Below are 27,245 nucleotides of genomic sequence, written 5' to 3' on the forward strand. Positions count from 1 at the left end.
AAAATTGGAAGGAAATTTTTGCCAAAAAAAAAAAATCTTGGAAGAAATTTTTTCTGATAAAGACCATAAACCAAGATATATAAGAAACTGGTTCAAATTTAAAAGGGTCATTTTTCAATAAATAAGTAAAGTAATACATAATAAGTAATTTTCAAATAATAAAGTCAAGGATATCAATAAGCATATGTAAAATTGTTCTAAATCATTATATATTAGATAAATACAAATTAAAACAATTTTGAGATTTTATTTTATAACATATTGGCAAAGATGACTAAAAAAAAGGAAAATGACAAATAGAGGGAAATCAAGTATAATAATACACTCTTATTGGTCAATCTGTGAACTGCTCCAACTGTACTGGGAAACATTTAAAATTATATCCCCATAATCATTAAATTGTATAAACCCTTTGACTCAACAATATCATTGTAAGACCTATACACCAAAGAGATCAAAGGTTGAAGAAAATGATCCATATATACAAAAATATTTAAAGTAGCTCTTTTTGTCATAGTAAAGAACTGGAGGCTAAGGCTATACCCATGAATTGGGGAAGAGTTAAATAAATTATGTTATATGATTGAATGAAATATTATTGTGCTCTAAGAAATGATAAAAGGGATAATTTCAAAGAAAACTGGAAAAACTATATGAATTGATGCATAATGAAGTGAGCAACAGAACAAAGAGAATAATTTATACAACGGCAACATGAATAAAGACAAACAGCTTTGAAAGATTTAAAAACTATAATCTGCAATGAGAGATCATAATTCCAGAAAACTAATAAGAAAACACACTGCAGAGAGAAAGAGATAGAGATAGAGAGAGAGAGAGAGAGAGAGAGAGAGAGAAACTCACCCAAAACAAAGACATATTCAGACATGACCAATATGAGAAGTTTTGGTCTAACCATGCTGTTACAAAGGTTTTATTTTTCTTTTCTGGGAAAGAAGAGAGGAGCTTGGGAGGGGACTGCCCAAAAAAGAGAAAGAAAAATTAAAGAAGAAAAGAGAGTCATTGAGATATGTTTTTGAAATGCATAGAAGAGAACAGAAGGAAGGCCAGAAGGAAGGACAGCTTTGAAAGTTACATGTTCAATTTATTATATATTTTAAAAGAAAAGCAAGCTGTACATAATACTCATTTTATGTACAATTTTCTCTTTATGCTTTATAGTCTAGAGAGAAATACTCATTTTCATTGGTATTTATTAAGTTCAGAATTTTTTAAAAATACAACAAATTAAAATAATGTTTTTTCAAGAGCACTCACTCTCCTTACCCAAACTTATGCCCATTTCATCACCCAATATTCTCTCATTTCCTTACCATGAGATGAAGGATGCAAATAAGAAAAAATAACTATTGATTTTTATATTTAGAGCATGAGAAATTTTAGTTTGTTTACAATTTTTAAATGAAATTTTTAAATGTTAATTCACATTAACACTCTAAGTAGTCAACTAATTATATGTTACCTGTGCCACATATATAAACTAAAACCAAGGAAATTTTATAATGTCATTAATACATTATAACCAACTACTATAAAACTCTATTAAAGATTTTACTGTTAATTAATCAGCAGACAACAAACTAATATATCCCTTTCCCATTCCCACCAATTAGCTCTCCACCCCCATTCCCCTATGGCTAGATTCATCTAATTTCTCTATCCTTTATCTACTCCCACCTAAAACTCACTAAATACCCTTCCCAAGTATGGCTCTATTTTATTTAGTATTGTATTATTCTCAGGAACATTCTTCTACTGAGGGTCACTGCTTTCACTAAAATCAACCAGAACCAGAGTGCTTCTTGATCCACTGAGATTACTCCAACTCCTATCCCATACCTTTTTCTCTATCACTAAAACTGCCATAGCAGCTCCATCTGGTCATCTATCAAACTCAACCTCAAGAATATATCTCTCCTTTATGACATTATTACTATGGAACTAACCATTCCCTAAGCTAATGTTTCATCTAAAATCATATTGTCAAGGAACCAACTAACAACATTAGGCAAGATAAACTTATAATTTGGTCATGGAAAGTGACAAAAGTAAATGAATAATTCTTACCTCTACTTTCGTACGATAAAGGACAAGTCGCTTAAGGCCACACAACTTGGCAATGTGGTTGAAAGCCTGTGGTGGTAACTTATCACAGGAGGAGAGATTTAATTCCTGAAGATTTGGACATGTCTCAGAAATAACCTCTAAACAAGTTTCATTGAGGAAGTGGCCACAAGCCAATTCAAGGCGTACTAATTCAGATCCACAAATTTTCAGGAACCTGTGAAAAATATTTTTCATGTGAATTGGAAAAAAAATTAATTCAATTTTTTTTTGCAAGGCTTTGGAATACTGTCAATTCTAAACAGATGCTGTTACAAGTATGCATTTCTATTATGGCAAATTTATAACTTGGAACACTTAAATTCTCTTATATTCATCTGCATACTAAAAATATGCATGGTTAGACTAAAATAAATTAACCTGAGAAAATAAATTAAGTGGCTACACTTCACTGAAAAAACTCAGTGAACACACAGCAGGAAATTAACAGAGCAAAGGACACTTTTTCTCCTACTAATATGACATTCACATTTTAGCTGGTAAGCACAACCTAGTTAGAAAAATTTCTTTCCTTTCCAAATTTTCTGGAAATTTGGAAGAGATGTTTTCACAACACTGACTACTCAATCATGGATATCACATAATAAATACCACACAAAATAGTACTAAATTAAACTACCACAAATCTAATAAAAAATAAAAACTTTACTACCTACCTTATTTCTATTTTCATAAAGTTCTGTGTTGGCTAGAGTAGACAGCTGTGAAGTATTCCCTGAAGCTGATTTATTAGCTGCTAAAGTACTGTATTTCTGAATCTAATGAATTACTGTGAATTCTTGAAGACAGCTTTTCATATTACATATTGAAATGATCCAAATTATAGGTCAACAAAGAGTTGTAGTAAAGACCATATCAACACAATAATCATAATTTCAAAATTAGATGCAGATTGGAAAAAAGCATTTCTACCTACAACAGGCTGCTACTAGCCTACTCTGAAATTCTAGAAGTGACTGAAACCTAAGAGAATTTCTAACCCAAAATAATCCTTTCCACAGAGCAAACCTAATGCTTTAAACAAGAATCCAAGTTACCACGTGAAGTTTTCAGCTGCCTACTTGCATCACTTTTATAAGTTCTGGAAAGAAAGCTGGACAGCTGATTTAAATATATGCCTTTAACTAACTAGAGATCCTGAATAGCACACAAGATTAAATGCTACACTGAATTAAAAAGAAATAGAATAAGGATTAGCACTGGTCTGCTAAGAAGCAAATATGTTAATAGAGAAAAAAATGATTTTAAAATCAGGTAGAGAGCTGAGTTCATTCCTTGATACTGGCTAAGTGAAACTGAGCAAGGCACTTTACCTCTCAGTATCTGAAATAACTCCCTAATGCTAAACCACTACATACTGAAACACCTTATAATTTCTTCATTGTTTCATCCACAATGAAGAGATTAACAGAACTTATGACAGACTTTCTCATTGTCACCAGGGTTCATTTCTGATTTCTCTTATGGATGCTCCAACAAAAAGGCTACAAATGATAGCATTGTAAATTGTGTGTTTTGATAAAGGTTTGAGTTTCAACTCAGATTTTAATGAGAAACAAATGAGCAATTTTAAAATTGTGTCTCAGGACAATTCTCTTTAACTGTTTTGTAATCTGATTTTTTACCCAAAAAATTCACACTGGTAAAATGGAAAAAAGAATAAAAATGGAAATGAGAAGGCCTGGGTTGTGGTTACAGCTTGACCACTGTGAGCAAGCCATCTTAACTCTCAGCTTCTGTTCTTTCACGTGTAAGATAATACTAATATTGTAGATGTGCACAACAAACTGAATGAACTGTACAAAAGATCAGCTTAAAAACTAGACTATCAAATTACATTTAACTATAAGCTGGAAATAATGGAGAACAGGAACCAAAATTAACTGAGCGAATGTCAGGCCTCCTCTTTCTCAACCAGCTTTAGTTTTAAATGGCTTACTGTCTGCCCAAGTATTGTTGACATGAAATCAAGGGTCTTGACTTCAGCAAGCTGTAAAAACTAGAGTCCTTTAAGTATCATTAATCTGGATAAATTTTCACCCTTAGTCCTTTATCAAGAATTTTGAAGACTTACAGTGAGATTTAGCCTTAGAATACCTACTTAAGTTACTGAAGTATTTTAATAATCAAATTAATTATTAGGCCTTACTATCTAAATTTCAGATGAGAAACATGCAATGGGACAGTTTTTCTGTTTCATATCAAGTGCTTTGAAGTTATCCCAAATTTAACTGATCTTACTACAATTCTCAAGTGTCATATATATATATATATATATATATGTGTGTGTGTGTGTGTGTGTGTGTGTGTGTGTGTGTGTGTATACCTATATAGATTAGAGGTATATATTCATACATGTAAAGACATATTTTTATTTATTCATTAATGTAAATATATATTATCTTATTTAGTCACTATCACAACAAAATTGGGCAATATTTACAATGAGAACTTTGTAGTTTACAAATGTTTAACAAGACAAAGTAGGTAAAATAATTTTAATTCAAAAATAAGAATAGTAAAGAATATTTAAAAGTAAACCATTATATTATTTTATTAATTGGCTACTAATTAGCAGACATTATGTTTTACAGTAATGAATTTAGTATGCTATAGCTTCTAAATATTCTCTAAAACCTTGTTTTAAACCCTCTTTGATTCTCAATGGCCTTCTTTCTTTCAAGTTTAAACAATTTATGTAAAACTTGAGTTTCAGTAACTACAGAAAGACACTAAGTAGATTAAATGTTCTTATCTGTGACTCAAAAACTATTTGAAGAAAAATGAGTCAAACATAATCCCTAATCAGTTTACTTAATCTGGTCTTACCATTTCTTTTAATGGAAATGGATATGAATCTTCAAAAACAAACACTGTATAACACTTAAAAATTAATAATGTATAAGTAAACATTTTATTAGACTTGAAATCATAGAAGTGTAGAGCCAGAAGGGAGTTTCTCAAATTTATATAGGTAACCACTATCAGCTGTGTTGTTCACTTTCCCTATGATGAAAAACCATCTTTGTTAATATATTATTTCAAACATTAGAAGTAAATAACAAATTAACCATCCTCTAATATTTTAAATTAATTAGATAAAGTATTTCCTCCTATCCTATACCTGAAGTAATTAATTCTATGTAACTGAGATATTTCCAAAGAAGTACCAATTGATATGATAAAATATAAGTCATAACTTATTTTCTACATTACTGTACATAACTTTATAAGTCAATTTCTTTTTTTAAAAATTTGCAAGAGACAAAGTATGTGACTTAGAATCAGCAATGAATTAAGTTGAATTCAATATTAACAATCAGCTATTTCTATCTATTGCAACTGGTTGCGTGCATTTAAGTAAAATAGGGCCAAGGACTGAACATGTAATTATACTGGTATCATGAGGAAACATCTTTTGCCAATGCAAGTCACCACCTTCTTTCTTTATAGTCTTAGATGTCAAAAGCACTGTGAGATGAAGATAGGGAAATCCCTAGGATCAGAAAAATAGGAAATGTTAAGAGTCTGGACTTGAACCCAAATCTTCCTGGTTTTAGGTCAGTTCTCCTATTCATTATCCCACACTTCCTTTCAAGGGCACTAAGAATACTATTAATAATGTAATAGCTCCACATTTAAGATATTGGGAGTAAATCTACTAAGAGCATGTGACATTAAAACATAAACTCTTGTGCTATATATGACTGGGCAAAATTCACTCATTAAAATTTAAACTAAGGCTATTCTCCAATGAAACAGTGGCCAAACAAAAGAATTTCAAGTTACCAAATAATCATGTGAAAAATAGCAATAATAAGAGAAGGGCAAATCAAATAACTTCATACCCAGAAAATTAGTAAAGATGAAAAAACATGGAACTAGACAATGTTGGAGGGGCTATGCAAAAACAGACATACTAATGTGTTGTTGAACCTGTGAGATGGCCCAACCATTCTGGGAGGAATTTGGAATTATGCTAAGAAAGTGCCCAAGATTTCAAGATCATGTGACCAACAAGATGAAGAACTAGATACTTTCTATGATTCTCACTACTTCTCAAATCCCTTCCAGATAGAAATTATATACCGAAAATAAAGCAACTTCAGCTATCTTCATGATCTAAGACACCTAGAATCCAATAGAAGTTTCTTTAAAAAATTCAAATTCATGAACTGACATCTATCCTAAGTGCACTCAATACCCTCTTCCCTACCACTACTGTGCTATGAACTTCAAAGTTACACTAGCTGATTCAAAGACCTAATATATGGGCTTGAAACAAAACTTAAGTAACCAATATACAGAAATAACCAAAACTCAACAACATACCCTAATGTCTACTCTTCCTTCCAGTGCCAAGGAGATACAGATTCCATGCTACAGAAATTTTCTGGGACCATGATAGCTAGACAGTGCCATGCCATCAATATGCTGCAAAAACTCTATGCAAATGAGCTGAGAAACTAAAAAACAAGGTAGAGTGGATCACAGGCCTCTACTTGAAATAGAGCTCAACCTCACACCTCATTCTCACCTTCTCTCAGAGCCTCAAAAAACCCAAATTGAAGAAATCAATTCTGTAACACTAATATGGCAGCTCTCTGAATTGCTGGTGTGTATGTAGAGAACTGAGGAAAAGAGAGAATAAGACAGGACATTAGGACAGGACCGGGGAGAAGAGAATTGTGAGGTATTTTACTATTCCTGACAGAAAAAGCTCAGCATCCAATTAAAAGTCACTTGAGACAGAGACTTAGCTAGTAAACTATGAATTGCCCAGAGTGGGATGAGGCTAAGACATTCTGAGATCTAGCCACTAGGAAAACCACAGAGGGGATGGAGTTAGAAAGTGAGCAACAGAAAAAAAATTAAGGTGAGAGTGGGAAAGACGTTATCAAAAATCTCAAGAGAAAGAAAACTCAAAAGATTTTGAATATAAGGAGAAAAATCAATGTGAGACTTGAACAGCAGACTATGGCCTCCAGAGCTAATATGAATTTAGGCATCTATGAATAAATACAGGAAAATGATCCAACACAATGAGACAAAAGTACTCTAGAATTTCATAAGAATATATGGAACTACAAGATGCTGTTCTTGAGAGGTTTAGAAGAGAAATGAGAATTATGAGACCGAAATTTATAGTCAGCATAGCACCTTGTGGTTAAATTTCATGGTGCAATTCAGAAAAAAACAAGTTTTGCAAGGGATCAAGAAAAAGACCTTCAATTCAAAATGTGAATGACACAAGATTCTTCTGCACCAAATGGAAAATGCAGGAGGGAAGGGAACAGTGTATCCCCAAAGAATACTGGAATTTAGTGTGACCTACCTTGTAAAACTGAGCTTAACTATAAATAAAAAGATGAATGTTTAATAAAGAGGCATCAGAAAAAAATTTAGAAAGGAAACCAGATTTGAAAAGGTTATATGCTTCTCAAACTGCTCATATAACAGAAATGAAGGAAGAATGAATAAAAGCAGCTCTAAGAACTACAACAGCAACAGATAGCAGAAACTAGTAAGAGACTTCCTCCTTGATATGCATGAGGAAACTAAGGTGAAGGCAGAAATCAGGTGGAAATAATGAAGGGGTAGGCCTGGGACATTATGGACAGAATCTGGTGACAACTGCCTACAAGTGAATATTCTTTTAGGAACTACATTATGAAACAGTAGAATAATGAAAAGGGGAAAGGATATAGGGTGCTTTAGGGAGTGTGTAATGTGCTTGAGTCAAAATGAGGACTAATAATAAAGGAAATATGGCCTTGATGGTCTCAGAAAAAGAAGAACTTGTAGGGAAGTGGGTAAGGAGTTGAAAAGGGGATGAGGATATAGGAGGAAGACTTTGCTTTGGTAGTGGGAGGAAATTGAATTAATAAATGCTTATATAAGTAAAGAAAGACTATCTATAAAGAGAAATAGGTGAAGACTTTGTCCTAGATATGGTCTCAGGAATCTGATGCTTGAAAAGATCACTCATCCTACCTTAGAATAGAGCTGAAACTCCCAGAGGCATGTGGAGTTTAGGAGAGTGAGTTTCTAAGGCAAAAAGAAGGTAATGAACAAGAGGGTACAGATCAGTGGTGGGCTACATTATCAAGATCATGGCAAGTAAATGTTCTACCATAGGCTAGTCCTTTCTCTGTCTTATATGGACATTGGCATTGTTCTGAGAGATACTATGGAAAAAGGAATCCTTGGGGCAAGCTCTATGGGGCAGTTCCAAAAACTCCTCTAGAAGGGAGAAGCTAGAATGAGTATCTTGGAAGTTTTGATTCTATGAGGAATGGAGAGAGTAGGGACTAGATAAAGTAACCAAAAGACACTTTTAGCATACATATGCCCCAAGGAGATCAAAGATAGAAAGGAGGGTCCATCCATAGCAAAATGTATAGCAATATGTCTTATAGTAGCAAGGACCCAGAGAGATGAAGCAGAGATCATAAACAAGGGAATGACTAACCAAATTATGACATGTGAACATACACCATAAAAAATGATGACTGAAACCATTCAGAAAAAGATGAGAACATTTGTATGAATATAGATGAAGCAGAAACAGGGAAAAAAAACTATGAAAAATTACTAAAATGAGGGAAACAAAAAAAATCAAAATCGAACATTATAATGACCAAGTTTAGCCATAAGAGAAGTAAGCATAAACCTCCCTCACTTCTTTAGAAAGACAGAGGGATATGGCTGTAAATTATGCACAAACTGTTCAACTTAGCTGATGTGTTGGTTTATACTGTCAAACTGTTTTTCTTTGTCCTTTTTATTCTTTGTTAAGTAGGGATAGCTCCAGGATAGGGGGCGAGGGTGGAGGTCATAATAAAGGGATGTGAAAATGAAGAAACTATTAACAAATAATAATTATTTTTATCTTCATCAACCAATTATTTATCTTGAACATAATCACTGTTTGCTTTAAAACTGCTAACTTCTTATAGTTAGTTTGTTACCTTAAAATAGCTAGTTTTATGTAAGTTTAAGCTTTTCCATTTTCTGCCTCCCATCTATATTTATTGCAACACCAAGAGAGTATGATATACTCAGCAGACTGTCACAAAATAATTATTGATGATGATGATAATAGTATAGACTTGTCTTCAAATAAGGAATCTAAAGCTGTCTCATGATATCAAGTAAACAAGTCTCTAATATAGAAACAGATTGCTCATCTTTATAAGACAAATTTTTTCTGAAGTAACACATAGTACAGAGAAAGAAGTCATTTTCTAAATGATATTTTGCACCCTGAAATAATTAACATCACTTGAGTGAACAATTTAATATCAGTTTACTCATTCCAGCATCAGGTACTAATCTGTAGAGCATGCCTTTTTAATAAGAAGGTAGTAGTAGCATTAGGTGAAAGTCTTGGGCCTCTTGACACTTAACTATGTGTTTATGTTATTCACATTGCAATGACTCTTGAAAAAATTAAACTCATTGTTATTCTAAATAAATTTTAATTTGTTGGGTACAATATTGGTTCCAGATAAAAGAAATTATGAATAAAAATTATTTTAAAACTAGTCATCAAATACTTAACTATACTGAAGGTGTCCTAAAAGTTTTTACTTTTTTTTTTTTTTTTTTTTTGGTTTTCCTAGCTTAAGAAGAATTGGGAAATAAATTTGATATTAAGAAGTTGCAAATAGGGGCAACTAAGTGGCGCAGTAGATAGAGCACCAACTCTTAAGTCAGGATGACCAGTTCAAATCTGATCTCAGACACTTAACACTTTCTAGCTGTGTGACACTGGGCAAGTCACTTCATCCCAATTGCCTCAGCAAAAAATAAAAAAATAAATAGAGAAGTTTCATATAAACTGATAAATGTAGGCAATATGTTAAGCTGTTAATTTATAGATTTCCATATATAGAAAGGACAGATTTATTTATTATGATCAAAAATTTTAAGTATCAGCATCTTCTAAATGTATTTGCTGAATACTTCAGGGATACCATTTCCTAAGAATTCATAAGAAAATTCATGTTAAACAGTTTCACCCTATAGAAATACAGTGCTATATCTGCAACAAGAAGTTACATTAATCTTTTTCCAAAAACTCCCTAGAAACTGATCATTTAATACTTATCTCTACTTTGGAAAAAAAAAATCTATTTTTTTTCTTAAAATTATTATAAATAAATCTTGTTCACAGTAATGAGCATAAATAGACCATACTTATTCATAGATTATTCATTAATAATCAAGTTATGAATATTTATTGTTTATTCTGGGAATGCTGCCTACAAATCATAATGACTATCAATTCAGTAGTCAAAGTAAAGGGACCAACAGCAATCAGTCTGAAAAACTTTTAATGCCCCCCTTTGGAAAAAATACTTTTCCCTTTTTCCCTTTTAATAAATATTCACTTAATATACATAATAAGGATTAAAAGGATGAGATTGAGAATAAAGATGTCTTTGGCCACTGTGCTAGTTTGCTTTGTACTTTGTTACAAAAAAGAATTCTATTTTAGGGGGATAAGAGAACGATGGTAAAGTTTTTTTTTTTTAATCATCAATAAAACATTTTTTTAAAAAAATCAACTAATTTACAGACTAAAATACTGTAGTTAAATATAAAATACTTATATTTATTTTTGTTTTTTGTTATTCTTTAAACAAGGTCAAGCAATTAATTTGAGTGAACTGACCAAATTTCTAGTTGAAAAATAAAATGAAGCTTTAATCGTGCCATGAGAAACTCTATCCATAAAACAATAATCTAAAATTTAGAAAAGCAAATTGATGTTTTCTTCCTATTTCTTCTTATATATTAGAATTATCTATATAAATAAGAAAGTTTAAACAAGTATAATGGGGGACTAACCAATGAATCCAGCCCTTATGTGTGGAGTGCTCAATTAATCTATCTACAATATCTATTTGGATTTTGAGGTATGTACAGACCATTTGAAATTATTTATGGTACAGTAATCACATGGTGAGAAGCTTCTGTAATTGGCTTTGGAGACAGAATTGGGGTGAATATTAGCCAAATCCATTAGTCATTTTGTCTGCCTTTTTTTTTCCTTCAAATGTTCAAGTAGGAGGTAAAGACGAAATCCTGGTGGGGAAAGAGACCTAAGCCTGCCATAAATATGGCCAATCACTGACTGAAGATGGCTATGACTCTGCGAGCTTTGAAAGGTCCTCTCTGAATTTTCATGACAGTATTTGGTTTTTATTCTCCTACCTGAATGTCCTATTCCCTTTTAGTTTTCTGTACTTGCTGATCAACCATATCAAGTCCCCTAACTATAGGCATTCTCCAGTGATCTGTGCTGTTCCCTCTTCTTTTTTCTCTCTAAACTTCTATTGGTGAGCTCATCAGCTCCAAGAACTTAACTGCCATTTACATACAAATGAATCACAAATCAATATATCTATTCTCTCCCTAAGTTCCAGGTATTCATCACTAACTACCTACTGGGTTTTTTAAACTGGATATTCTGGAGATATGTAAACTTACTGTGTACAGCAAACTTCAATACCATTCCTTCCTTTTGCAAAGTTCCTTATTTCTGTTGCAGATAACACTATTTTTCCAGTTTTCCAAATTTTAACTTAAATGTTATCCTCAATTTCTCATTCTTACTCACCCTCATATAAACAATTACTTGCCAAATCTTGTCATTCCTACTTCTACAACATCACTTGGATGTTTTATCTTTTCTCTATTCATAGAACTACAACTCTAGTTGAGACTCTCAACATCTTTTGTATATAGTGTGTACAATGGCCTTTAAATTAAACTCAATATCAGTCTCAATATCAGATCTTGATCTCTGTGTCTCTCTGTCTGAATCTCTCTTTTTTCTTCTCTACTTCAGTCAAACTTCCACATAACTACCAAAATGATTTTCCTTAAGATAGGATCAACTCTTCCTTTCAATTAGCTTTGGAGGAGCTCCATTATCTCTAGAGTAAAAGAGAAACTTCTTTGTTTTTGACTTTTAAACCCAACCCAGATTTCCAGCATCTTGATATATTTACTCTCCTTCCTGCATTGGATAGCACCAACAAAATTGCTTTCTTGCTGTTCCTCACAGACAATTCTCCATCTCCTGGTTCTGTGTGTTTGCACTGGCCATCCATTCCCCTTGCATGAATGCACTTTCTCCTGACTTCTATGTTAAAAAAAAAAAAATTCTCTCTTCCTTCACAATGCAGCTTTAGCTTCACTTTCTACATAAAGTCTTTCCTGATTCCCTCCCTACTCTCCTAATGCGAATATCCCTCCCCTCTAATTACTTGCCTTTAACTACCTTGAATTTACAATCGAATGTAAAAGCATTTATTAATCACTTCCTATGTACCAGGATCTGTGTTAAAGGCATTAGATGATTTATTTTCTTCTCTCTTCATCCCCAATACATAACACAGTATTCGGCTTTATGATGCTAAATAAATGCTTTATGACTGAATGATTGTATACTTTCTACTTAGAAAGAAGGCACTGTGTATTAGCTGCTATTAGTGATGTGAAATCAGAAAGCTGAATATCTTATGTCTGCTACTGAATGTCAGTAGCTCCTTTCATATTCAGATTGTTTTAATTCTTCATACTCTAAATGTAGTTGGTTATTACTAGCTCCATATCTTTCTGGTCTTACTTGACAACAAAAGAAGTTCAAAGTGAAGAGGGAAAAATAGGTAAAGTAAATGAATGCATTCAAATTTTTACAAATAAAAAATACATATCATTCAGAAATTAAAAATATTATTTTTGCATTGTTCATATAGGCAACCAGGCTATGCAGTGGATAGAGCACTGAAGCCAAAATCAGGAAAACCCAAGTTCAAATTTAAGCTCAGAAACTCTAGGTGTGTCACCGTGTACATGTTATTAAATTGTTCTGTGACTTAGTTTCCTCATCTATAAGATGGAGATATTACTATTATTACAAACTTATGAAATTCATATTGTACTTATTATTATAGCTATAAAATATTAAGGATCTAATTCACGGAATCATATAGATTCTGAGTATGTATCAACTCTTGTGGCTACATGTACACTTTTTAAAAGCTTATCCATAAATTCCAATAAAAAGAAAAGCCTGATGTTACTATAGAACTAAAAGGATAGCCAGAACTGCATGTGTATTGTTTTTGTTTTTGAAATACTGTTCACTAATGTTAGCATTTTGGATATTGTTAAAAACAGTTTAATCTTTATTACTGTTATCAGATTCTCTGGTACCTTGATACCAAAAATTTGTTTATGAGAATGTATCATTGGATTTATAGTAAGTTAACAGAATTTAATACAATTTTACTTCATATAGGACTTCTCAAGAATAGTGGTGTAGTGAATATCTATAAGAACAGAAAAATTTTTTCATTAAGCAAAAATTTCATGAAATTTCCTTAAGTACCCCACTTTTGTGATCATTCATTTAGTTTAATAAAAATAAGAAAATTATTTTCTGAAACATAATGGAAACTGTCATCAACAATTAAAATTCTCCACAAATTTACAACATAAGATAAAATGGCTATATTCCTGAATAAATATATAACTCGTAAGCTTCCAATGTTTAACAGGTGACATTTAACAGTAAGGAAACCAAATGTCTAAATAGAAGGGAGCAGAAACACCTGGGCAGGTCTGCAAATGTGGTCGCCTATTTAGCGTGCAATTGCATTTTTCAACATAATTAGTTCAAATGAGCTTCTAAATTTGGATGATGCATTGCACATGTAATTAAGATTTAATTAAAAATGTTCTGTAATAAATTGTTTTCCATTTCTGACAAATCACATTAGAGAAGTAGATCTGATTTTGAAATAGTTTTTTAAACATGTTATTCATATAATATGAAATTATGAGAACGAGAAAAGGCTTTTTATTTAAAAAAACTTTCATTGGACATAAAAATAAAAAAATTCTGTTGCTTACAATTATTTTCCATAAAAGCTATATGTTCACCAAATAATATTATAGTTTAAGATGGTTTCTTAAAGCTGTTCAACCAGAAGAGGATGCTATAGGGAATTACTTTTAAAAGTAACCAATCCACCATTATGCAAATAACACTTTTATCTTATTCTCATAAATATGCCTTACACATTATTTTGAACTTTCATTATAAGAACTAACCAAGCCTTGAGGTGACTCTCTCCATATTTGGACACTAACCTGCCAAATCCTGAAACAGAGATGAAGCCCCGATTTCCAGTCCATGATAAATTTAGCCACTGGACTAGTGTACAACGAGATTGAAGGTATTCCAGAGATGTGTCATTCAGCTTTGCCCAATAAGGTTGTAAATTGAGATGAGTATATTGTAGAGGATCACAGCAATGTTGATAGAGTAGTTTACAAGTTTGTGCTAATCTACACAGGTCAGGTAATGTAAGATGACTCAAAATCAACTGGATGAGCTACATAAAAGATAAAAAATAGGGATATCAAGATAAAAACTATAAGTATCATTAAAGTCAAACTGTAAAATCATAAAGAAGTAATCAAAACAATACTTTAAAGGACATAAACATTAAAAACTAAATTTTGAAAAGAAAGCTACCATTTGCATCAAAACACAGTAAGATGGCATCAGAGGCTTTTAAAATCAAAGTATTTTCGACTCCTCTTGACTATTCTTTTTATTTTTTAAAGTTGTATTTAGGGTAATAATATTCCTACTAAAATTAAAGATCAAAAATAAATATCATATATCCTAAGTGCTTCATAAGTAGAGGTCTGAATGATGATTCAATTCCTTCCCTTACCTCATCCATTTATCTTATCTAATAGTTTGAAAAATAGTTTGACTAAGCACTAGTCAATTTGTGGTAATATGTTCAGCCAACAACTGAATATGGCTGAACTTCCAGGAAACACAAAGAAAAAAAAAAGATTATGTTTATAAATGAAGAAAATAAATCTGGAACAGGGTTTTTAAAAACCCACCATTTTCTTATGTTTAATTTTTCCTCTTTTTTTTAATTATAATTTTTTATTGACAGAACCCATGCCTGGATAATTTTCTTGTACTCTTGAACTCACTTCTGTTCTGACTTTTCCCTTCCTTCCTTCTACCCTCTCCCCAAGATGGTAGGCAGTCTTATACATGTTAAATATGTTATAATATATCCTAAATAGAATATATGTATGCAGAATTGAACAGTTCTCTTGTTGCACAGGGAGAATTGGTTTCAGAAGGTAAAAATAACCCGGGAAGAAAAACAAAAATGCAAACAGTTTACATTCATTTGAAACTGAGTTAGATCTTTTTGTCGAAGAAATCCACTTCCATCAGAATACATCCTCATACAGTATCGTTGTTGAAGTATATAATGATCTCCTGGTTCGGCTCATTTCACTTAGCATCAGTTCATGTAAGTCTTTCCAAGCCTCTCTGTATTCATCCTGCTGGTCATTTCTTACAGAACAATAATATTCCATAACATTCATATACCACAATTTACCCAACCATTCTCCAATTGATGGGCATCCATTCATTTTCCAGTTTCTAGCTACTACAAACAGGGCTACCACAAACATTTTGGCACATACAGGTCCCTTTCCCTTCTTTACTATTTCTTTGGGATATAAGCCTAGATCAAAGGGTATGCACCGTTTGATAACTTTTTGGACATAATTCCAGGTTGTTCTACAGAATGTTTGGATTCGTTCACAACTCCACCAATAATGCATCAGTGTCCCAGTTTTCCTGCATCCCCTCCAACATTCATCATTATTTTTTCCTGTCATCTTAGCCAATCTGACAGGTGTGTAGTGGTATCTCAGAGTTGTCTTAATTTGCATCTCTCTGATCAATAGTGATTTGGAATACTCTTTCATATGAAATAGTTTCATTTTCATCATCTGAAAATTGTTCATATCTTTTGACCATTTATCAATTGGAGAATGGCTTGATTTCTTATAAATTTGAGTCAATTCTTTATATATCTTGGAAATGAAGCCTTTATCAGAACCTTTAACTGTAAAAATATTTTCCCAGTTTGTTCATTCCCTTCTAAGTGTGTTTGCATTAGTTTTGTTTGTACAAAGGCTTTTAAATTTGATATAATCAAAATTTTCTATTTTGTGATCAATAATGATCTCTAGTTCTTCTTTGATCACAAATTCCTTCCTCCTCCACAAGTCTGAAAGGTAAACTATCATATGTTCCTCTAATTTATTTATGATCTCATTCTTTATGCCTAAATGATGGACCCATTTTGATCTTATCTTGGTATATGGTATTAAGTGTGGGTTCATACCTAATTTCTGCCATACTAATTTCTAGTTTTCCCAGCAGTTTTTGTCAAATAATGAATTTTTATCCCAAAAGTTGGGATCTTTGGGTTTGTCAAACACTAGATTGCTATAGTTATTGACTATTTTGTCTTGTGAACCTATCCTATTCCACTGATCAACTGCTCTATTTCTTAGTCAATACCAAATGGATTTGGTGACTGCTGCTTGATAATATAGCTTTAGATCAGGTACAGCTAGGGCATCTTCATTTGATTTTTTTTTCATTAATTCCCTTAAAATTCTTGACCTTTTGTTCTTCCATATGAATTTTGTCATTATTTTTTCTAGGTCATTAAAATAGTTTCTTGGGAGTCTGATTGGTATGGCACTAAATAAATAGATTAGTTTAGGGAGTATTGCCATCTTTATTATATTCGCTTGGCTTATCTGAGAGCACTTAGTTTTCCAATTATTTAAATCTGAATTTATTTGTGTAGAAAGTGTTTTATAATTTTGCTCAAGTAATTCCTGACTTTCCTTTGGTAGATAGATTCTCAAGTATTTTATGCTATCAACAGTTATTTTGAATGGAATTTCTCTTTGTATCTCTTGCTGTTGGATTTTGTTGGTGATGTATAAAAATGCTGAGAATTTCGGTGGATTTATTTTGTATCCTGAAACTTTGCTAAAGTTATGAATTATTTCTAATAGCTTTTTAGTAGAATCTCTGGAGTTCTCTAAGTATATCATCATATCATCTGCAGAGAGTGATAGTTTGGTTTCCTCATTACCTACTTTAATTCCTTTAATCTCTTTCTGGACTCTTATTGTTGAGGCTAGCATTTCTAATAAAATAGTGAATAATAATGGTGATAGTGGGCAACCTTGTTTCACTCCTGATCTTACTAGGAAAGGTTCCACTTTTTCCCCATTGCATATGATGCTTACTGATAGTTCTAAATAATTTCTCTTTTTAAGAATTTAGATGCTATATCACTTGGTGCATATATGTTTAATATTGATATTGCTTCATTATCTATGCTACCCTTTAGCAAGATATAGTGCCTTTCCTTATCTGTTTTAATTAGATCAATTTTTGCTTTTGCTTGATCTGAAATGAGGATGGCTACCCCTGCTTTTTTTACTTCACCTGAAACATAGTAGATTCTATTCCAACCATACCTTTACTCTCTATGTATTTACCCTGTTTCAGATGTGTTTCCTGTAAACAAAACATTGTAGGATTCTGGCTTTTAATCCAGTCTGCTAACTGCTTCCTCTTTATGGGGGAGTTTATCCCATTCACATTTATGGTTAAAATGACCAATTCTGTATTACTTGTCATCTTGTTAACCCCTGCTTATGCTTTTCTCCTTCCCCCTTATCCCCCTCCCCAATATTAAACTTGTGAGCACCACTTGCTTCTCACAGCCCTCCCTTTTTAGTATCCCTCTCCCCACCTTAGAATTCCTCCCCCTTTTCCTCATAATTTATGTATTCCCTTCTGCTTAGCTTACTCCTTCCCTTTTCACTTTTCCCTCCCACTTTTCAATCAGGTGGGAGAAGTTCCACATTAAATCAAATATGTCTAATATTTTTTTCCTCTTTAAGCCAATTCTGATGGCAGTAAGATACACACTATGTTTATCCCCCTCCATTCTTTCTCTAATATAGAATAGGTTTCCTTTGCCTCTTCATGAGATGTAGTACCCCTACTTTATCCTTTTCCGGGTAAAATTTCCTTTCTACCTCTAATTTCTAAAATGCATTATATATGTGTTTTTTATATACCTTTTTAGCAGAAATATAGTTCCCAAGATTTCTTTTTACCTTTTTAGGTTTCTCTTGAGTTCTATATTTGTAGATCAAACTTTTTGTTTAGTTCTGGTTTTTTCATAAAATAGATGAAATTCACTTATTTCTTTGAATATTCATCTTCTTCCCTGGAAAAAGATGCTCATTTTGGCTGGGTAAATTATTTTTGGTTGCATACCAAGTTCCTTAACCTTTCAGAATATCACATTCCAACCCTTCGATCCTTTAATGTGGACACTGCTAGATCCTGGGTAATCCTTATTGTGGCTCCTCTATATTTGAATTGATTTTTTCTAGCAGTTTGCAGTATTTTTTCCTTTGTCTGATAGTTCTGGAATTTGGCCACTACATTTCTTGGAGTTTTGATTTTAGGTGACCGATGAATTCTTTCAATGTCTATTTTACCCTCTGTTTCTATGACTTCTGGGCAGTTCTCTTTGATAATTTCTTGAAAAATAGTGTCCAGGCTCTTTTTTTCATCATATTTTTTAGGGAGTCCAATAATTCTCAGATTGTCTCTGCTAGATCTATTTTCCAGGTCTGTTGTTTTCCCAAGAAGGTATTTGACATTTTTTTGGTTTTGCTTGACTGATTCTTGGTGTCTCTTCGAGTCATTCAATTCCATTTATTTGATTCTGATTTTCAATGAAATATTTTCTTCACTCACTTTTAAAATTTTTTTTTCTAATTATTCAATTGAGTTTTTAAGTGAGTTGTTTTGTTCTATGGAATTTTTTTCCATTTCACCAATTTTATTTTTTTAGAGAGCAATTTTCTTTTTCCAGTTCACTAATTCTATCTTTCAAGGATTTGATTTCTTTATCCACTCTGTCTTTAAATGAGTAGGATGACTTCTCCAGATTCTCTTGCCAAACTTCCCTTTCCTTTTTCCATTTTTCTTCTAGCTCTCTTGTGAGAGCCTTTTTAATTTCTTCTATGAGTCTTATGTGTTGAGGACCAGATTATATTCCCCTTTGGGGATTCATCTGGAGACAATGTTTTTAGTTTCCTCACAGTTTAAAGTCTGCTCTCTATCCATATAGAAGCTATCAATAGTTAGAGTGTGCTTTAATTTTCTGCTCATTTTGTTAAAGAAGAGTCAAAAAAAAAAACCAAACCACCAAGAAAAACAAATGGTCTGCTTTTTTTTTTTTGGGGGGGGAGGAGGGGGGGCAGCTGGATGGTATTACCAACCTTCCTCTACAGATTGCAGGGGGCAGCAGTGAGGTACTAGAAGAACAGCGATGGCTGTGCTGAGCCTGCGCTCTGAAACTCCGAGAGCATGCTGAGACACTGTGGGGGAGGGGTGGCCAGGTCCTGAGAGACTCTAGCTTTTCGAGGTTATAGTCTTCATCCCCTGTGTTTTTTGCTTCTCTGTTTGTCTACTGGCTTGCTGCCAGGGCAAAGTATCCAACAATGTGTTAAAGCTCTATCTACAGAAATGGCTGAGATTACACTCCACCCCACTCCGGTCTGCTCAGCTGTGAGCTGCCTGACTTACTCTGCTGTGCTGCCACTGCCTGTCTTCAGTCTGTGCCAATCTAACCTTCCCCACCCTCTAGCAAAAACAGACCTTTTCTGGCAAATTTCGAGGATATCTTTCTTCTCTTGGTAATTATTTGTGGGTTTGTTGTTTTTTTTTTTTTTCAGTCAAGCACTAATTCTGAGGTTTGTCATAAAATAAATTATTCTGAGAGAAAACACGGAGCTTAAGTAGATGTATGTGTCTGCTGCACCATCTTGGCCCAAAGTCCCTTGTCTAATTTTTCCTCTTAATAGTAGAAAAATATTTTGCAATTATTTTAAATGTGAAAAATATATAGATTACATATTCTAAAAACTTTATTTCTGCACATTTTAAAAAATGCTAAATATACTGTATTCCCCAAACTGTTCATTTTTGGTCAGAATTATCTTGCTTTTAAAGATAGGATGATTTGCAATACTAAAAGAATGTAGGAAAAACCACATGATATTTACATGTTATATGTTACAATGACCAAAACTAGAATGCATGAATTCTTAATGCATAAAGTAATAACATTTCAAAATCAGTTTTGGAGAAGATATTATCAAATCATCATGAACAATTTAATCAATCACTGTATCATGTTAGTTGGTATTGTTTAAAACTACCTTTATATCTGATTTTAACTGTAAATACTTTTGAGTTTTTAAAGAATGACTGAGTTAAAGGCATCTTCATATTGAACATTATATAACCCAGTGTTATTTATAACACCAGTAAACAGCAAGATTAAATCCCAAAGAATTTTGGTAGAGTTCCAAATACATACTTTTTCATTTGTACAATTCCTGATACAGAAAAATATTCCATGATATTTACTGAAAAAAATAGTACTAGCTGAAATAAAAAATAGAAATGATAAAAGTAAATGTAAATAAGATTATAGCACTAAAATAAAAGAAAAAAACTTTTAAACCTATGATTAAATGAAAGCTAATGGATTTCAAGCCTATAGATTAATATTCATTAATCATTACCAACATAGACTTTAGTATCTGTCAAAATCTTGCTCTTTATCCATGGGTATCCTAGCATAATAAACAATTTGATACCATAATGAATATATGACATGGTGTGGAATCCCCAAATAAAGTTAATTTAATTATTAAAAAAGACTATATTCAATACAATTCCCATCTCCCCTCCTCCCCAGTTTTTTTTTTCTTCATTAGTGAAGTATTATGCTTTGTAACATATAGAAAAGCAGTACAGTGTGGTGGAAATAACAATGGCCACAAAGAAAAGAGAGACATGGCTTGGAATCTTGGCTGACATCTACAAGAATGTATAATAATGGACCAGTCATATAGCTCCTCTGAGCTTCAGTTTCCTTACCTGTAAAATAGGGGTCTTTCATAACTGTAAAATATTTATTTAACAAACTAGTTGTGAGGATTAAAATAAATAATGCATCTAAATCTCTTTGTAAGTTTAAAGATGCTACCTACATGTCTAATAGTTATTTATATGTAATCTTTTCATCCATTAAACAGGATGCACTGCCTACAAATGAAAAACTAACCTTGAGCCAGCTAGATGGAACAGTGGACAGAGTACTAGCCCTGTAGTCAGAGGACATGAGTTCAAATTTAGCTTCAGACACTTAACACTTCCTAGCTGTGTGACCCTGGGGAAGTTACTTAGCCCCAACTGCTTCTTCCAAAAACAAAAAAAATTTAAAAAAACTAACGTCATTTTGTGTGCTAGAGGTTGCCTTATGATGACAGCCCTCCTGAAATTCACTTCACAGTCTTCTATTTCAATCCTGAAAATAGGGTAATATAGCAGCAATGCTACTGTATTCATTATGTTCAGTAATAACTGATCTAAATTTGAAAGTTTATAGCAGAAATCTTTTCTCAGATAAAAGTTGGATTTAGGAAGCTTTTTAAAAAAAAAGAATGATCATACTCAAGTCAAAATAACTTACAGTGAAAGAAAAGATTAATAATCAGTATACTTGATTGAGTGTATTAATAAAATCATGCAACCTAAAATATTAAACAAAAAAAAAATGAAAGAAAAGGAATGAGGAAAAATGTTACTATTTTATATCAGTACTCAGTACTCAAAGACATACAGGTTATCTTGCTTTGAACAAAAGTGGCAATATATAAAAATTCACAATTATATAAAAAACAAATTAGATAAAGGATTATTTGCTTAAAAACATGTCTTTACTTAGTCAAAATATTCATAATAAAAGGATTTTTAAAAGCATATATAGATATATGTATACACACATATACACAAACGCATTTATAGAGAGACAGATAATAGTCAATTTGTATAAAATGTTTAGTTCATCTATTATGTAAATAAGGCATATGACATATCAGAAGTTAAATCAAAAGCATACACAAAGCTGTCATGGAATATATTACGTTAAACGTATTCTTAAAATTTTTTAATCTTTAAATTTTTGAAGAAGTAGTCAAGAATCCAATTTGTATAATCATCTGATTGTACACTCCAGTCTTTTCCAAATCATCTGCCAAATTATCTATGGATACAATTATATAAAGTCTAATGGCACAGTGCTTTCTTGAAGTCTTTGATGGTACAACTTAGTCCTTATTTCTTCCTAATATAAATATTCTTTTTGTCTTTGCCTTTCCACTTTCTCTTCCTCTCTATCATTCCTCCCTCTCCTTATCCTCTTAACTCATGCTTCCTTATTTCACTCATCCTAAGGACTAGAGACCTCTAGTTGGGAAAACAAACAAATAAGCAAACAATAAATCAGTATTCCTCTAAAAATGAGGAACGCATCAAGAAAAAATGAGAAAATGAAGTTCAACAGCCAACCCCTTACCACCACCACCCCCTTTTTTCATCCTGGTCCCTGTCTGGTCCTGTTCTTTTTTATCTAGATTTTCTAATATTGCATATTCCATAATAACTAGATCATTTATGTTAGATAGTAAAATTCCAAAAATTCAGTCTAATTGGTAACACTTTAAGGATAAAATTTATCAATAATGATAAATGCTTATTGATTGATGAAAAATATTCATTTGAATCAACAAAAAGTATGGATGGATTTTTAGAATTCAATTAATTCAAATTAAAATATTTCACATTAGGTCTTTAAATGTGTTACAAACTAAAAGTCTTTTGAAATCTATTTCAGAGAATCATAAAGAACTGTGTATTTTAGAAAATTAAACATAAGTATATAAAAGAGTACTTGAAGAAAGTATGATCTCTTAAGTAGCATTAGTATTTCTGCAATAACTTTATGTATTTTTAGTTTGTACATCTAGGCATTTTATACCTAGATGTACTAAGAAAATATTCTATTTTATTAAGATTTTTTTCTTTTTTCTTTTTTCTTTTTTTTGCTTACCTCATAAGGTAGTTTATCAAAATACCCATTGTTTGTCCATTCCCTGATGGCAGCACTGTTGAACTGTTTGCTAAGAGTCTCCATTCCACAGACATCTTTCTCTTCATAATCCTCTTCATCCAGATCATTCATATCAATGAGTGAAGTCTTAAGTGAAAGTATAGGTCTGTCCTTCACACCATGCAGCACAACTGCATCTAATTCAGTGTAATAGTCCAGAAGAGTGCTATTTACTTCCAGTCGAATAAGATTTGAAGGAAAATTTATCTGTTTGATACAAGGTTTAAACTGGCGAGCCTGGGGAGCATTCACCTTTGTAGGTTTCTCTGACCAAAGAATTTCCCATCTGCCAAAGAAAGAAACTTTACCTATAATAAGGTGATAGTAATGATGGATTAAGATCTGTGTTTACTCAAATCTAAAATATGAAATTAAACACTTTGTTAGAGTATAAAATGATAGTCTCAGAATTCCTGTATTCTCTAGCGATTTTGAATTTATACAAAAATAAAAATTAAACATAGCTATGATTCAACAAACTTTGATATTTTGCCACAACTGCATAGATGTTTTATTTCACAGATTCAATCTTCCACAGATTTAGAGGAAGAAGAATGAGAGGAAGGGAAAGGAAAGTAACTCAAAATAGGGAAAGTTTCCTCACACAAAAAAGCTCTTCTGTTGACTAATGATACTACTGACTCTACATTCATCATATTAGTTCCCAAATAGCAACCCCATTTTACCCACTTTTTTTCATTTCTGTCAGAACCATGAGAAATCAAAACTTCAGCATTCTGTTTTATTCTGATCCTTCCTCCCTCCCATTGCCAAATCTTGCCATTTGTTGTACTAAAATGTCTTTTATACTGAGTTCCTGCTTAGTTCTCACTACTATCACCTAACATCATGATATCTCAATTATATTAAACTAAGAGTTGAGCAGGCCTATGTTTACCTTCTATCTATCAGTCTTTCTTGACACCAACAAGTTAATTTTCCCAAAACAATGTTTTCTTCACCTCACTAACTTGAATTCTGGATTTATTTCCCATTGCCCCTAAAGACTGTCTGAACTTCCCAGCCCATCATTCAATATTTCCCTTATTTGACCCTTGATTATAAAGAGATGATTTCTATTATTTCTTATGTTTAAAATATTTTTCTGTGGAAGTCTAGAGAAAAAATTTCTCAGAGTAGAGTTTGGTGCATGCATTTGATAAGAGGGTAAGATGGCTGAGGAAGAGTCTGTGATACAAGACTCAAATGAAGTATCAGAAAAAAAATAACAGGAATCAGCAAAAGATCAATTTCTTTTTACTCAAGTAATCACAGTTTTGTAAATAAGAGTTAGGTGCATCACTTAAATTTGAAATAGGAATTTAGCAGGGAATCACCAGTTTTGAATCCAGAAAAGATGTAAATCTACTACTAAATAATGGGGTGAAATAACATGATGTAGACAGGCTGCTGAAATGATGGTGTCACCATCAACATCACATAGTTTCTAAACATTTTAGGCTCAGATACAAGTCTAGAGAGATAAAGGTAAAGCCTTCTAAGATATCATATTTGGTTATAATTCATTAAGAGACAGCCAATGGTTTAGTGAGAGCACTGAGCCTGGGGTCAGGGAGACCTCAGTCCAAATCCAGCCTCAGACACTTCCTACCTGTGTGACCCTGAACAAGAGCCTTAACCTCTGATTACCTAACAAAATGGATCCACTGGAGAAGAAAATGGCAAAACCACTCTAGTATCTTTGCCAATAACACCCTAAATTGGATCACTAAAGGACAGACATGTCTGAAAACAACTGAACAACAACAATAACAACAAAAATAATTCATCTGTTAGGTGTCAGGCCTTGTGCCAGACAGTGAGAATATAAAGGCAAAAATTTAGAAGGCAGCACTTCTGATCTTTGAAGAGAATTAAGAATTTCAGGAGACAAAAAAGGAATCAGGATAAAAACTCTTCACTTGTAAGATCTTTTGTAATTCATATTATTAGTTTCTTAGCAAAATTCTTTTAAAATATTCCAACTTTGCATTAGCGGAAACACAAGGAAAATAGAACAACTATACCAACAGCAAGATAGCTAGGAAATCAAATGTTCCCAGAGGTTAAGAATAATGGTAATGGTAATTTCCACTTACTGAATGAAAAATTGGATCTAACACTGAAGGAAAGGCAAAACCCTGTAATATAAGAACAAAGTACTAGATTAGAAATCTTAAAAGATGGATCAAGTACCAGCTCTGCCACTTATTAGTTATAAGTAACAACTTCTCTGAACCTCAAATTTTTCATCTGATATAAATGAACATAATATTTACAGATTTCCTTTGAAATAAGTGCTTTCTAAATTATGAAGTACTAAAAAAAGAATCATTATTCCCATTATACTTATTATCTCATACTTAATATTTGACTTTTAATCCTATAGAGCTTCAATTTCTCAAGTGTTTGCCATGTCTTTCCAGCTAGATTATAAGCTTCTCAAGGATAGGATCCAAGTCTTTGCTAAGCTTATTCTTCAACGTATGTGACCCAATTATATATACATATCAGAATACATGGTAAATGATAAATATTTGCATAATGAAAGGATTCTCAGGTTATTTTCACTTGTGATCCTGTCATGAAGTCCCAGTAGAAGATTTTAATCTAAATATTTTGCACTTATATTTCAATATAGAATATCTGTAATTCTAGGAATTGACTTCAAACAAAATTATTGAGCCATATTGGAAGCATCGTGGAAGGGCAGATCGAAAATCAGGCTTGAAATTCAGAAATACTTAGGTTCAAGTCCCACTTCTGATATTCTGGTTGTGTGAACCTGAGTTCACTCTCAGTATTCTAGTCAAGTCTCTAAGATTATAAATTGTAGAGAAGGTGCCAACTTACATTAGTAGGGAAGAGAATTTCCTTAACTGTAAGTTTCCAACATCAATTGACCATAGATTGCCCATAGATCTCAGAATACTATCTACAATCAAAAGAATTACGCCTGAAGCCAAAAATATCATATTCAGCAAAATTATCTATAATATTAAACAAAGAAAAAAAATGGACATTCAATGAACTTGCAGATTTTTAGTTTTTTCTACCAACCAAACTTGAACTTGATAGAAAATTTAACATATAAAAGCCAATATCAAAGATCAATTTCAAGGAACTCAACATGGATACATTTTTTTTATGTGGGAAATTTATAGCGTATTATATGTTTAATATTGACATCAACAATATAACAGCTAAAAAGAAAGAGTTAAGGTAAAAATAGTAATTATGTCATACAAATGATGTGCAGTGGAAGAACAGACATAGAGGCATTAGAGGGGAAAGAAGGGTTTTCATAATTCTGAAAACCTATTCACATTGGTAATGGGCTAAATAGGCAACACTACATATATATTATGAAGGGTATAACACCCTCCAAAATCTATAAAGAAATAAGGGAGGAGGGATGAGTGAACAGGGAACAAAGGGTGAGGGAAAAAGACAAAGCAGGGATCCATGGATGGGGAGAGGTTAATAGCATGACAAGTTAGGAGCAGAATTAAAGTAAAAGGTGAGCAAGGATAGGAAAGATATGTGTATGTTTATATATGAGAGTATATGCGTGTGTATGTATAGTGTGTATATATCTACAAATCTATATATGAATATATATCCTTTCTAAACTTTAGCCTGCTTAGGAGTGGGAGGAAAATGAAAGGGGAAAAAAGAATAAAGTAAAAAAGGTGCACAGCAGACAACAAAAGAACAATTTACAAGGAAGTAAAGAAAAGATGGTTTCCCTTTATAAAGTTATGAACTCTTAAGATGTAGTGCAAATGTGTTCTCTATCTTATAATCCTTAGCAGATTGATATTGGATGAATATCTACTCTCTCTAGGCATAAAGGTTTAAAACAATTACTTTCAACAGAATTTTCCTAGGAACAGGGGCATTTTTTTTTCAAAAGACTTCCCCACTAACTATAAAAAAGAAAGATGTAAAATTATGTAAAATAATAGAGTTGATGCTACTAAATTTCAACATAAGATATACACATATATGTAACATATATAACTCCCAAATAAATATAAAAACAATGAATGTAAATCCAGAAGTTAAAGACTAGAGAATCAGTAAGTATGGGAAGTGTAGTTTTTCCTA

General features: G+C 32.3%; 1 protein-coding gene across 2 annotated transcripts in view; it reads right to left on the minus strand.

Annotated features, from left to right (window-relative positions):
* FBXL4 (F-box and leucine rich repeat protein 4) overlaps nt 1–27,245 on the minus strand; it is a 126,156-nt gene that overhangs the window by 56,420 nt on the left and 42,491 nt on the right. For both annotated transcript variants that reach the window (XM_051997436.1, XM_051997437.1), the window contains exons 4-6: nt 23,076–23,421; nt 14,317–14,561; nt 2,089–2,302 (exon numbers count right to left, since the gene is read on the minus strand). In XM_051997436.1, the coding sequence (XP_051853396.1) occupies nt 2,089–2,302; nt 14,317–14,561; nt 23,076–23,421 (805 nt within the window). The remainder of the gene's footprint in view (nt 1–2,088; nt 2,303–14,316; nt 14,562–23,075; nt 23,422–27,245) is intronic.

Source organism: Antechinus flavipes, chromosome 4 (genome assembly GCF_016432865.1).
Source record: "Antechinus flavipes isolate AdamAnt ecotype Samford, QLD, Australia chromosome 4, AdamAnt_v2, whole genome shotgun sequence".
Taxonomy (NCBI): domain Eukaryota; kingdom Metazoa; phylum Chordata; class Mammalia; order Dasyuromorphia; family Dasyuridae; genus Antechinus; species Antechinus flavipes.